Raw genomic sequence first — 13,790 nt, 5'->3', positions numbered from 1 at the left:
TCTACACTACTCTTAATCAAGTGGAAAGAAGGTTAATAATTGCTAATTGGTTGGACACTTGGGAAGAGACTCATCTTGAAGTAGATTAATTAATTAATATTGCATAAAATCCTCAAGGTATTAGTTTAACTTTAATCATCACTTAGTGATTAGATTTATAAATCTTAATTCCTAGAATAAACATGGCATTATCTATGTATGTAGAGTGATTATTTTTATCTCTTTTTTTTACATAATTGATGAGCTTTTCCTGTTAATATTAATAGAGAGAGAGATCAGCAGGACACAAATAAATCTATTAAATAAAATTTCTTCTAAAATTAAAATTTTCCTCTGGATAAATAAATAAATAAAAGGAAGTCAAATTTATCATTCTTACATGATATAATATCCTAAGTACCTCAGATGTAAATTGAATAAGGAATATCCTTGATTAGCTTTTAAGAAGAAAGATTCTTCCAAGTATGCTAGCACAATGTTATTTTGCCATATCTTTAGTAGTGCATCTAAATATCTAATTATTCTTAAAAAGAACTAATAACTTAATTTCAAAAGGAAAAAAAAAGTAATAAGAATATCCAGTAAACTTGCCATCTTTTTTAAAAACTTACGCTGTTAGAGAACGACGGTGTTAATTTTTTAATATTACAAAATATATATTTTTCCAAAAAAGAGAAGAAGAAATAAGTAGACATCACCTTCAAAAGGGAAAGCAAAAGGTATGAAATCTGAGCTTGTGATTATGATCAGATTACAATTCAGAACTAAATTATTTACCTAATTAATTAATAACTCATTGTTTATAACTATTTGCCATTTATAATCAACCACTGTCAATAATTGTTTAGTGATTAGCTGTTTTTTTAAGTCATTAGGGGATTGTACTTTGGCAATGTTAGTATATTCTTGAGAAACCTAGGCAGAGTTCCACATTTTTCTGAAGAATATAGTCATTAATTCCCTTGTACTTAATAGCCAAACGGCATTTGATTATTGTAAAGGAAGTACATGTAACTTATCAACTATTTTAAAAGCTCAAGTGTTGCGAGAAAATAATTTTTATCTCTAACCCTCTCCATCAAATTAAATATAGTAGGACTTAAATTTAGAACATTATTTTAAAAGTTTAAGCTGCTATAACGTGCTTTAAGCTTATTAAAGATTGCACTCAGGATCACAAAACTTGAAGGGGTTAAATGATAGGATTTTTATTTATAATGAATGAGTTGTATGAGACCTCTTCAGAAAAAAAAAAAAAAGACTAGTCATAAATCATATAACTTGGAATATGCTTATTTGTTTCAATTTGTTTGTATTAAATCATTAGAGGCATTGCAGGATTCGAACACGAAAATAATTATATAATATGAGTCTCTTTAACTATTCGAGAATTCTTTAGCATATTTCTCTTACAATGTAAGAGTTAGGACTAAATTATCCACCAAAGTTATGAACAAGATTACAAGAACAAGAGACCAAAATATGTTTTGATTTCTCAAGCAAGTTAACCATAGGAATTGGAAGAGCAAAACCCACTGAGGGGAACAAGTAGCTTTCAGAATAATAGACAGGAAAGTAGTCACATTTTACACACTCTAAAGGCCACAAAGTTTGCATCTTATCCTTTCATGGACGAAGACAAGGCTTAAGAAGCAAAGTTGGAGAGAAACTGGCATTAGATTTTGTTAAAGAGGATTTTAATCCATTGAAGTATATTATGAACATTAATATGTATATATATAGAGAGAGGGAGAATACAAACTTTACATTAAATTTTAGAGAAATTTTATTAAAAAGATGCACTACATTTTCACTTTATTGTCATTTGCACTCTTACATTTTAATTTTAATGCATTAAAACTACTTAGACATTAGTTTTCTTAACAGATAGTTATCATACAAATGAGTTAATCTAACTACAGATATAATTGACATTTATACTCCTAAGTAAGCTTTTTAAGGTTAACGTGAAAAATAAGAGTAACCAAATTTTAAGGTCAAATGAGAGGTATTTTCGATATTTTTTTAATATTTTTTTTAATAAATTTCTCTAAAATTTACAACCAAACTAACTATTCTATAGCATGAAAAAAGTGGAGAAGAGTTATTTCTCCTTGATGAAGTCATAGAACTGCTCAACTGTGATTAATTTTCCCAGCAAATTGATTATGATAAGAGTTGTTAAACAAACTTCAAACCTAGAAATACCTATAAGAAAGAAAGAAAGGCAACTCTTCTTCTTCAAATGAATCCAAGGTTTGGTAGAAAGTTAAGAGCAATCAAAATATAGCTACAAATTGATTACTTGCAACTTAAATTTCAAGGGTGGTTAGTCTTTCACCATAGTCCACGTAGAACATCAACCAACTTTGTCCAAATAATTTATGACAATCTAAACCTACAAGTCTTGGAACATTACTCTCTAATGCTCTAATAGGTTGATCCTGGTCAATGCATACTAGTAACACTCTTGGCATGATGCAGATGATGGAGTCCATTTAGTCCACATGTGGTTAAATTCTAGCTTATCAACTTAGATTTTCTATTTGGACATTACAAAATCTTATCGAGAATATGCGGTCTTGTGGAAACTTTTGTCTAATATAGGTCTGCTCACCAAATATTGTATCCAGATAGCCAATTAGGTACCCTCTAGTTCACACGAGATAACATCGTAACCAGACAAGCGAGTAATAAATTTATCTGATCGATTTGGTGACTTCTAATTCAAATGGATACTGCATAGATGCATTAGGAGAATAATCGGCAAGAATTCAATTGATATTATTCTCTCATCTAGGAAACTCGGGGCAATAATTTTTCTACGTATGTATGTATCATCTTATATAGTGTTCATGGGAATCAAAATTGAACTAGCTGATATAAATAAGATTATAACTCACCTATATGAGAGGTATATCGTTTGGTAGGCATACCACCAACCTGTCAAAAACTCTAGTTTTCTGATTGAAACCACCCATGAGGCTTCATATCACCATCAATTAGAAGACAAGTTTTCTTCCATCAATTGTGGACACACATTTGTCTTCAAATTTTTTCTTTTTTCTTCAAAAGAAAAGTAAAAATAAAATTAGAAGACAAATATGTGTCTACAATTGATGGAAGAAACTTGTACGATTTGTACATAGGCTTTTATATATATATATAGTTACCAGTGATGAATGTGGATTGGAGAAAAGGACATCCCACCAGTTTGGTGGACGATTTGATCACGATTTTGATAGGATGACTTTCATAAAGCCTGGTTTCTGTGGCACACCAGTCACTCTTGTCCATGATAGGCAAAGAAGCCTAACAATTTTTACAAGGAGAAATGATGCTAGGGTTCCAGGCATCCTGGGACCAATCTTGAATTATAAGCTTAAAAGCTTATGCCTGGCTAACTAGTTATCTTTATTCAATTTCAGACATAATTAGAAATATTAGATGTGCACAATCAATGCGTTAAAGTTCATTAAATGATGCATTTGAATTAACACGAACAAGTGATCAGCAAGCTTTGAATATCTAAATCGTTCCCTCCCACGTAATCTGATTAACAAACTTTTTGAGGTATTCTTATATTTTTCTTTTTGGTATTAATTGGAACCTTATTTCTCTTGAAAAAGTAGCTACGCATGACAGATACGCATGTAACAAGTATTAATTAGGTTATATTAATAATTATAATCCATCTATTACTTAAAAAATTCTAGGCATCCGTAATACAAGTAGTATTGCTAATAACAAATTACCGGTAAGTCTTCTCTTTTGGTTGTCAACGACTTAGTGCCCTTTTTGTAATCTCTCATTGATATCGTTAAATACATGATATACATTGTTGATCCGTTACCTAACAATTTAATTTTTTTTGGCTCAATAAATTATTGAACATAATATCAAAGTTACTAATTATGGATGCCATGGGTTCATCCATATTTAGCCCAATTAATCCACTAAATTTTATTATTGCTATATCGTGGTTGTGCGTCCTATTGTGTATTATCTATCCACAACATATAATATATATTGTTAGTCTATTATCTAATCATTTGAATTTTAGCTACTATTTTTTTTTCTTTATCTCCATAATAGTAGATCATTTGGTACAAAGTTTAAGAGAAATTTGCACCAAATTTTGCCGCTATGAGATATTCTTCAATTATTTGTCCATAAGTACTTAGTGGAGTAGTTTGATTTGATCATGTAAAGAGTAGTGGGAGAATAAAGCAAGTTTAGTGGGTGCTACTACTGCATCTCATTCTCAATCCACTTTCAACTTTTAACTGTTTGCCTTCTAATTATTGGTTCAAAGTTATGCTTTCGTACAATTAAAGTATACAAGTTCTTATCAAACTCTCATAGAAAACCTTCTATTGATTCTTTTCATCTTAATGTTTTGTTAGAGATTTAACTCAATTTTGAGAACAATTATTGAATTTAACCTAATTTTTACAGTTTTCATATTGCAAAATTAGTTGCAAAATGTATATAATATGTTGAAAAAGTTAAATATCATAAACAAAGAAAAGAAAAAATAGTAATCGAAATTTTATTATGACTAACTGGATTATTTAGGTATTGCATCTATTTCTTTGCTAAATTATCTCTATTTCTGTATTATTAGGGCTTATTCTATTTTAATAAACCGTCAAGTCTTCGGAAATAGTAACAGTTATAAAATATGTATTCATCTTTGTTATTAAAAAAAAAGACTTTTATTCTAGGAATAATTATTCCTATGTTTTAATTTGATAGAGAAAAGATTAATGAGATAAATATTAAGGATAAAATGATAATTTGCTTAGTATATGGTAAAAGATATAATTTTAATAAATATTATTTGCTATTACGATATTATTTTCTAATTAACAATTAACTAACAGTTGCAAGTTTGTCTAATACAGTGTTTAAATTTAAAATACATGAGATAAGTTGAAATTAAGCAAAATAATAGGGTGACAAATTACTCTAGGAAATCTAGAGGCCCTGACATGGATGAGCCATTTTTTTTGCAATCCTCAGCCAAGACTCCACGCGAGCTTTCAACGAAATTAATAAGAATAATGAAGAGGCTTCAAATATTCATCAATATAAGAAGAGGGCAAACACCCCTGTTACTTTGTGTATCTCAAACCTCAAAAATGAAGAGGTTCTAGGTATTCTCACATACAATCAGATGTATCTCACCTATTCTTTTTAATTGCGTAAATTTAGTCAATTTAGATCCCAATCTGATATCTCTCTTTAAATCTATCCGATTGCAATATCTAAAGTGCTTACTTTGTCATTTTTCTATTATTATTGAGATAACTAAAGTTTAACAATTTAAATCTAATATAAAAAACTTGGTGTTAACTGGTTTCTTTTTGGGCCGATGAGTTAGCTGTCTACGTGTCTAAAAGAGAAGTATTCCAATTGAAGTATTTAAAATTTTGAAAACGAAATATATTGATGAGAAAACTCTATAATTAAAACTAAGCATAGTAGTGGTTGCACCACCTTGGAGTACTCACATGTGAAAAAAAAATTAAATACATACATTGAATTGAGCAAAGAAATAGCGATTATTGCACAAATCTTCAACAACATTTGGAGCTGCTCATACAAATGCTTCTTTCACATAAATTGGCTTACAACTCAGAGGTTGAAATTGAGTCAGACGATCAAACTTTTCTTGGTTTCAGTTAAAGACCAACTTTTCGCATTGTAATATGTGGCAACTGTTTCAGTATTTCACGCGATGCTTCCATTTATCTGCTCTTTGGCGTGGCGTCTATATGCTTGGAGTGCTGCAATTTGTTCTTCTTCGCTTTGTTCTATCATGTATTGGTCTCCCATTCCAAGATGAACCGTCAAAAGCCATACAAATGTGAGTAGCTCTCCTCCATCACTGAGCTGCTTAGCATGGATGAACCCTCTACAATGAGTTGCAGTAAAACATAACATCTCTACCCAAACACGACTCATCAACTCCCATCTCCTCTCTTCCTCCAACTTTAGCAACTCTTTTGCAAGTATAACCGCATCAAATAACACTGATTTGCTTGCATCCCCTTTAATTATAGCAGGTGGAATTCGAGTATCAACTTTGAGAAGCTCCTCACACGCCTTTTTCTCCTCATCTGATTGTAAGTCATTCTCGTCGAAGAATTGCTTAGCTTCTGCACAGGTGTCTCCATATCGAATTTGTCCGATCCCAGCAGTAAGCATAGAACGGTGAACTATGAGAAGATATAACATATAATCTAACAATTCTTTGCTAATCCTTTGTCTCTGAGTTGAGTTGTATGGATTTTGAACTGTACTATGATAGCAAAGATCGGAGGCAATGTGCCAGAGAAGAATGCTTTGGTCGAACTCTATGTTGTTGACACTTTCGACAAGTGTCTTAGCATCTTCCTTATCCATCTTCTTGAGAGTGTCCATTCCTCTGCAAGTGGTAAAATGCTTATAATCTCTAGAATCATTTGCTTTCTTAGTCGCTTCTTTAAGCACCGTAAAGATGAAATCTTTTAGTTCATCAGTAACATCAATACTCCTAGTGTGCCATAATTTATCCCAGATTTCTTTTAGAGTACATGTGGATGTAGGTGACTGATCACTGAGGCAAAAGGTTATGAGATTGCATTTTCCCATTGAATTGGACCATCTTTGTTTACTCTGCCAACGGAAGAACGACATGATGGAGAATATGATTTTCGACAGCCAAGAAATATATTTGAGATTGTGAAGGCGGATAACAGCCCACTTAGAGAAGACAAGTAGTCCAACAGAATAGAACTCAAGAACAACAGCCCCTCGTAACAATATGTACGTAATTACTAAATCAACCTCACCATAGCTATGCTTCTTGATGATCAAGAAGGCAATTAGGGAGGATAGGATAAACGCCAAAGTGAAGCAATGAAGAAAAGGTCCTAGTTTGGTATGAATTGCAGTCGATTTAGTGTAAAGCATTTCATAAACAAAAGAAAGTTCTATCTCAATCACCTTGAAAGCATAGAGGTGCAGCACTTGAGGAAGAAGGGCTGGCTCAACTTGCGGTCATTAAAGTTTAGGATGAGGCCCACGATGAAGCGTTTGGCAATCTGAAAGAAATCATCAGCTTTCAACAGGAGTTCTAGCCTATTAACATCCTGCATTTCTCTCTCCGGATTAAATGCTACAATGGTATATCCCTCTCTTCTCCCTCTTTTCTTTCTCTCTCTCTCTATCTCTCTCTTTCTCTTTCTTTCTCTATCTCTGCCACATATTCAACTATCTTTCTTTCTATCTCTCTATCATCTTCTATTAGGCGTAACCATTCTATTTCATGGACGTAGTTGGGCCCAAGCGTGGGGTCAGTGACCAAGGACTTCCTTAATACCCCCTCGCTTGCACGCTAGAGAGCCCAAGTCTTTTCCGCATATTTGATAATTCCAGCAAAAAACATTAGAATTGCTGGGACCAAGAGCTTGGTGCTGGACTAAGACCCAACGAAGACATAGATGACCATTGTAACTTGAAAAACTAGCCCAAGGAGGTGCCTCCTCCAGAGCTCATTATCCTCTAGGGAGAAGGCAGTGATTGTGTCAGGCCCGCCTAGATGTAAGAGAAGGAAGGGTGCCCAGAAAGCATGGAGGTCTCTATTTGCAAGACCAAAGGAAGTATTATTCCAGTTATTTGAGAGGAGGCCGAGCGCAAAGGTGGCGACCGAGTCGGCAAGCAAGTAGGCCAACCACATTATCAAAGCAACCAATCAAGATCCATTGCGCGTCCTATACTTCCCGGAGAAGATAAGGACGACCTGCAAGAATAAGCTGAACAAAACAGATGATCGAATTTCCCAAAATTCCCATACCTTCTCTACTCTATTTAGGATGTGATGCATCATCCCCCCTTCCTATTTCTTGATGCCTCTATATACTCGCTTCGAGCTCTCGAGATCTCCTTGAATGGCACCAGAAGAGAGATTTAATAATGATATAAATAGTCTCATATTATATTCTTCTTTCTGTTCCTTTCTTGGGCAGATGGACCAAGCGATCCAAATCTTGCACCAAGGTTTACCCTCTAATATGAGATAGTTTCCTTCTTCCAATAGATCAAACTTTCTGAATATGCTTAGGGTGTTCTGGCATCCCAAGATAGGTATTATCCACTTGAAAAGTTGGCCAAAATAAAGAACACTGCAGGATTAAATGGTCCAACCTCTCTCCTTTAGATCATACTGCAAACCATACGATTAGAGCACCTCATTATGAATTCTATCAGAATGCTATTATCCTGATTACGTCTGTATAGAGCACCTCATTATGAATTCTATCAGAATGCTGTTATCCTGATTACTTCTGTATTTCAAGCACAAGTCAAAGCAATTCCAAACAACAAATGATGAATATATACCTCCTCATCAAAACTATATTCACCGGATAATTTCTCATGCATATATAAGCCATGCAAAGCCATTTCCATTTCTAACTATCCAATTTAGATCAAACTGAGGGTATTCTTTTAGATCACTCTACATGCATGGATCCTAAGCACAGTTAGTCTTTTCATCATGTTTTATTGGCACCAATATTTTCCAACGTTAATAAATAGCCAAATGACCAACTACTACTCATCTATAAATCAAACTATATTTCTAGGAGGTAATTAAGTATTTTATAACGTCCTACTTAACTGTTAACAAATAATTATAATTTTGTCTAATAAAATGTTTAAGTTTAGAGCACATAAGATAAGTTGAAATTAAGCAAAGCAATAGGACGTCATGCAACGGACGAGCCGTTTTACTGCAAACCTCATCCGTCTAAGTTGGGCCTGAGGAGCTCTTTTGAGGGAGTTTTCCACCGTGAGGAAGAGAGAAACTTCGTGCCCATAAAATGGGGAATCATAAAATTGTGATGTTTTCATGCTCACTTGTTAGGCTAAGAAGAGGAAAAAGGCCACCAGCTAATTCCGACTGTACAATTATCATCATTATTTTTGAACCACTGAGCCAAATCAAAACAAAGAAGCTTCATGAAACTAAGGAGCATCATTGAAGAACAAACAACATTATCTGCTAGTCTTGAAACAAACAATCGGTTACATAAATTTTCCCAAATCAAACACTTTTGATTAATCAAAGAGTACAAAGGGATTGAGAAAATTCAAATGGTGCTATCTCACAACTACTTTCAAAACTTTTCTAAATGGAGAGTACTAGGTGATACAGCAGTTCACTCCTAGCAATTTACCAGTATACCACAGCAAATAGATAACATAGATTGACAAGCTTTAGATGGGAAGGTTGCAATTTATGCCGCATTTACAAAGGTTCAACCCATATTCATCTCATGGTTGACATGAAATGGACTGGAAACCAGAGTGATCATACCAGGTCAGCATCAAGACTCCGTGCGAGCTTCAACCCAATTAATAGGAATCAATTAACTTTTATGGACTCATATTTTTCACCCATAGAGCCACCTTTTTGCTTCTGAAACTGAATATATCAAAGAAAGCATCGGCAGATGAATCAGAAGTTGCATTGTCGCTTTGCATGTCAGTCGTGATCAATTCGATCAGACCTTGAATTACAGAGCTTGTGATCTGAGGATTTTCTTTCTCAAAGACGTATAAGTGTACCTGCAAAAAATTAAAAAAAAATCCAGATTATTCAGGATCTCATTGTACTCTAAGAATATAGAAGATTATGTTCTACAAATACATACTTGTTCAGTATTTCAATGAAGAGTGCAACGGACCCACTTCTTCCCCTTGTAACATTAGCCATCTGTTGAGCAGCATTTGGAATCCTCAAGGCACGCTTTAAGCAAAGGAGGACCCTGGAACAAGAAGCAGATCACAACTAGCATGAAGAGAAGTTGAATATTAAGGCTTAACATTCATAGAAGTTCGGAGAAGGATAAGATGAAATCATTAAATTTTCCAGACATGTCATTCTATTCATTGGCGTACTTTCTAAAGATTGGATGAAGAAACACAGGGAAACTTTACTATAGGGACACAAAAGAACTAACAATAAATGGTTATGGGAAAGGGGCAAGATCCTCGAAGAGTAAATGGTAAGGCTAATTAGATTTTAATTGAAAGCAGGAAGTCAGATGAGAACGCGCATATACACCTCTACACTGATCAGGCTTCTTTAAAAGTTTTGCCGAGTACTGCACAAGTCAAAGGAAAAGATGTCTATTCACGATATAAGAGGAGATAGTCCAACAGGAATAAAAAATAGAACAATCTCAACTGACGATAATGAAGAGGTTCCAGTGATAAGAAAAGTAAAAGAAGGCAAATACCCCCTTTTGCTTTGTGGGTTAGCATATCTCTATTCTCAATCCTAAATATGTTCATTTGTTACGAGCTGAACACATTGGTTAAGTCGAGTCAAGTAAAGTTAGTTAGTTAGCTTTATCTTATTATTTGAATTTTAAATAAATTAGATAATCCACATGTGGATCCAATCTGTTAGAGATTTTTACTATATAAATAAGAGTAGATACATATCATTGAAGGAATGTAAGTTTACCTAAGTTATTATTTTCATCCTTATCTTTTATCATAGGTAAATTATAGCCTTAGAAGTATCTCGATTTTCTAAACCCTAGCCACCTTCCACCACCACTAGCCACCCTATCTTATGTCTGTCCACCACCACTCTTGGCCGTCTACCACCCTCCGATGACTGCCGCAATATTAGTTAATTACGGTTCTATCCTATTTGACCTTATTCCACTATCAGTAATTTCTTTTCATCTAGACATTGGATTCTCGTAAAACTAGATCCATTAGAGCTTTAACTTCCGAGACTACCTCCATATAAATTTTTATAATTTTCTTACGTCCAGATCATTCCAAATCTGGTTCATAACATCACCCGCTGTAGAGTTCCTATTATTAAGTTAATTGCGGTCATCTGTGCACAATCAATGTGTTAAAACCAACTATGCGATTGACTGGTTATCTTTATTCAATTATCAAAAATATTAGATGGGCACAATCAATGTATTAAAATGCATCAAATAATGCACTAGCACACAATGAATCCCCAAATCGCCCCTTCCCACGTAATTGGATCAATAAACTTTTTGTGAGGTATTTTTACATTATTTTTTTGTATTAATTGGAACCTTATTCCTCTTGAAAAACTAGCTGTGTACGAATGTAATAATATTAATTAGGTTATATTAATAATTATAGTCCATATGTTACTCTAAAAAATTTTAGGCATGGGCAACATTCTACGCAAGTAGTATTGCTAAAATGGCAAATTACCTTGGGTCAATGACTTAGGGTCGTCCTTGTAATCTATCATTTATATTGTTAAAGACATAATATGTATTGCTGGTATGTTACTTAACAGTTTAATTTTTTGGCTTAATAATTTATCTAATATAATATTAGAGTTTAGAGTTAAGTTTTCTGGATGTTATGGGTTCATCCCTTAATAGCTCAAATTTATTCACTAAAATTTATTATTGCTATCACGTCCTATTATGTACCATCTATCCACATGCGGTATTAGGGACGGCAAGTGGAAGGGCATATTAAAGACATAACAAATATTTTCAGTCTATTATTTAATCGTTCAAATTTTTGCTACTATTTTTTCTTCTCTAGTAGATCATTTGGGACAGAGTGTAATTTTCACCAAATTTTGCCGCTAAGAGATATTCTTCAATTATTTGTCCTTTAAGTATTTAGTGGAGTAGTTTGATTTGATCATGTAAAGAGTAATGGGAGAATAAAGCAAACTTAGTAGTGAGTGCTACTGTAAAAGAAAAAAATCTGATATGATCACTGATTCTGTTAGCCAGCTATTATTGTGTTGTAATAATTCAGATAAATAAATAAATAAATAAAATAAAATAAAATAAAATATTAATATTAATATTAATAATAATATATAAATTAAAAATATAAAAAATAGACAAAAGAAACAAATAAAATAAATTAAAAAAAAATTTGTTGTATGGCGCGAGCTCGTGCCATGCAAATTATGGGCGCACATTGAGGGCGCCACGTGCGCCCACAACCGCCGGCCCGGCCAACCAGGCTGGGCCAGCTGGCTGCGGCAGGCCCCGCCGCGGCCCATCCCCTCCTACACCGCCTCTCTCTCTCCCACTAAATCTCTCTCCCTATCTTTCGGTCTCTCGCTCTCTCCAACTCTCTCTAACTCTCTCTCACTCTCTCTCTCTTACCCTCCTCTCTCTCTCGAGCTCTCTCTTTCTCTCCTTCCCTTGCCGACGCCGGCCTAACGCCACTGTTGCTGCCGTCGCTGCTAGAAACCCCCCTCACCGTCTCTCTCTATAGTTCTCTCTCTAACTCGCTCGTTCCCTCTCTCACTCTCTCTCTTACCCTCCTCTCTTTCTCTCTCCCTATCACCTCTCCCTTTCTGTAACAACCAAATCTAAAAAAAAAAATTCTTTGCATGGGCACGACGTGGCCGGCCTCGTGCCCATGCAATGAGGCAGCGTGGGGGAGGTGCCACACACCCCCCTCACGTCGCCGCAGCCAACCGACTGCGCCCAGCTGGCTGCGGCGGGCCCCAGCGCCGCTGCAGCCACCTCCAACCCCTCCCACCGCCTCTCTTCCTCCCGCTACATCTCTCTCTCTCTCTCTCTCTCTCTCTCTCTCTCTCGCTCACACCCGAGCTCGGGCCTATCGGAACCGAGCCACCGGCGAGAGGCCGGTGCCCTCCCCGCCGACCCGGTTCCGCAGTCCCCTCCCCTCATCTCTTCTTGTTCTTGTTCTTGTTCTCCTTCTTCTTTCTTTTTTTTTTTTCTCTTCTTCCTCGACTTCTTCTCCTCACTGTAGCAGGCAGTGCTGGGCCGAGCTTAGCGCTGATGATAGTGTTTTATTTCTTTCTTTATTTATTAGTATTATTTATTTAGGTTTTCCTTCTTAATTGATGCAAATAGATTATTTAGACATTAACTATTTTATTAATATAATATATTCTTCAATATAATTATTATTAACCATAATTTGTATAATTAATGATTATTTAGGTATAAATATATGTAATACTTATATTTATTATTTATATCCCTATTAGAGTAATATATTGATTTGTAAATTTTAATTATCAAATTTATATACTATTATCCTTATGAGATACATTTTAAGTAATTCTAAGAATTTATTGTACATTATTATTTTGTCAAATAAAATACTAGGCTTAGATATTTATTTATTATTTTATAAAGTAATGATTATATAATTTCTAATTAATCAAGATATAATTATAATTAGGTTTTTATCTATATTTATAGTTTTATTTTTAAAATCTAGCAAGTTATAAAGATAAGTAGAAATTCTAAAACCTACTAAATCATCTTATATTACATGAACGAATTTTAATCAGATTAACGACTAACATCATACTATTTAAATAATTTTAGATTCCGACCCCCTCCCCCCTATTCAGGATCCCGTGGACTTAGCTATCGAGGCTTGATCATTGTCGTAGCAACGTGAACGAGTGATTATTTGGTATTTGCAGTGGTGGTGAGTAGTCTTATCCCTTAGATCCCTTTCTCAAATTAGGTTATATTATATATTATGTACATGCATGTTTTGGCTTCCAACATGATTATATGACTTTATATAGAGATGATTTCAGTCGAGTATATTTTATCATGCATTTGATTAGGCTGATCTAGGATATGACTATATTGGTGATATATAGATATGATTGGAGATGATTATACTATTCTGATTTTATACCGAGATGATCTCTAGCATGAGTGTGCATGTGATAGACTGGCAGGAGTATGCATGTGTTAGATATATGG

General features: G+C 34.3%; 1 protein-coding gene and 1 long non-coding RNA gene across 5 annotated transcripts; both read right to left on the bottom strand.

The window, feature by feature from the left end:
• Positions 1-5,567: 5,567 nt before the first annotated feature.
• LOC140796675 (uncharacterized) lies at positions 5,568-7,945 on the bottom strand. Its single transcript, XM_073149748.1, has 2 exons — positions 6,994-7,945; positions 5,568-6,433 (listed from the first exon to the last, which is right to left on the bottom strand). The coding sequence occupies exons 1-2, from the start codon at positions 7,143-7,145 to the stop codon at positions 5,737-5,739; spliced, it is 849 nt and encodes a 282-aa protein (XP_073005849.1). The 5' UTR covers positions 7,146-7,945; the 3' UTR covers positions 5,568-5,736.
• A 1,113-nt stretch (positions 7,946-9,058) lies between these two features.
• LOC140796663 (uncharacterized) lies at positions 9,059-10,205 on the bottom strand. 4 transcript variants are annotated; one of them, XR_012110501.1, is made up of 3 exons: positions 10,118-10,205; positions 9,705-9,818; positions 9,059-9,618 (listed from the first exon to the last, which is right to left on the bottom strand). It is a non-coding gene; the product is annotated as an uncharacterized lncRNA (long non-coding RNA). The 4 variants fall into 4 exon arrangements; XR_012110502.1 differs by lacking the exon at positions 10,118-10,205 and adding an exon at positions 9,928-10,108; XR_012110499.1 differs by lacking the exon at positions 10,118-10,205 and adding an exon at positions 9,952-10,108.
• Between the last annotated feature and the right edge of the window lie 3,585 nt (positions 10,206-13,790).

The sequence above is a fragment of the Typha latifolia genome, chromosome 10, assembly GCF_019914945.1.
Source record: "Typha latifolia isolate L0001 chromosome 10, TyphaL0001v2, whole genome shotgun sequence".
In the NCBI taxonomy this organism is placed as follows: Eukaryota; Viridiplantae; Streptophyta; class Magnoliopsida; order Poales; family Typhaceae; genus Typha; species Typha latifolia.
Note: the sequence above shows the minus strand (reverse complement) of the source record. Positions and strands in the feature narration are given on the sequence as shown.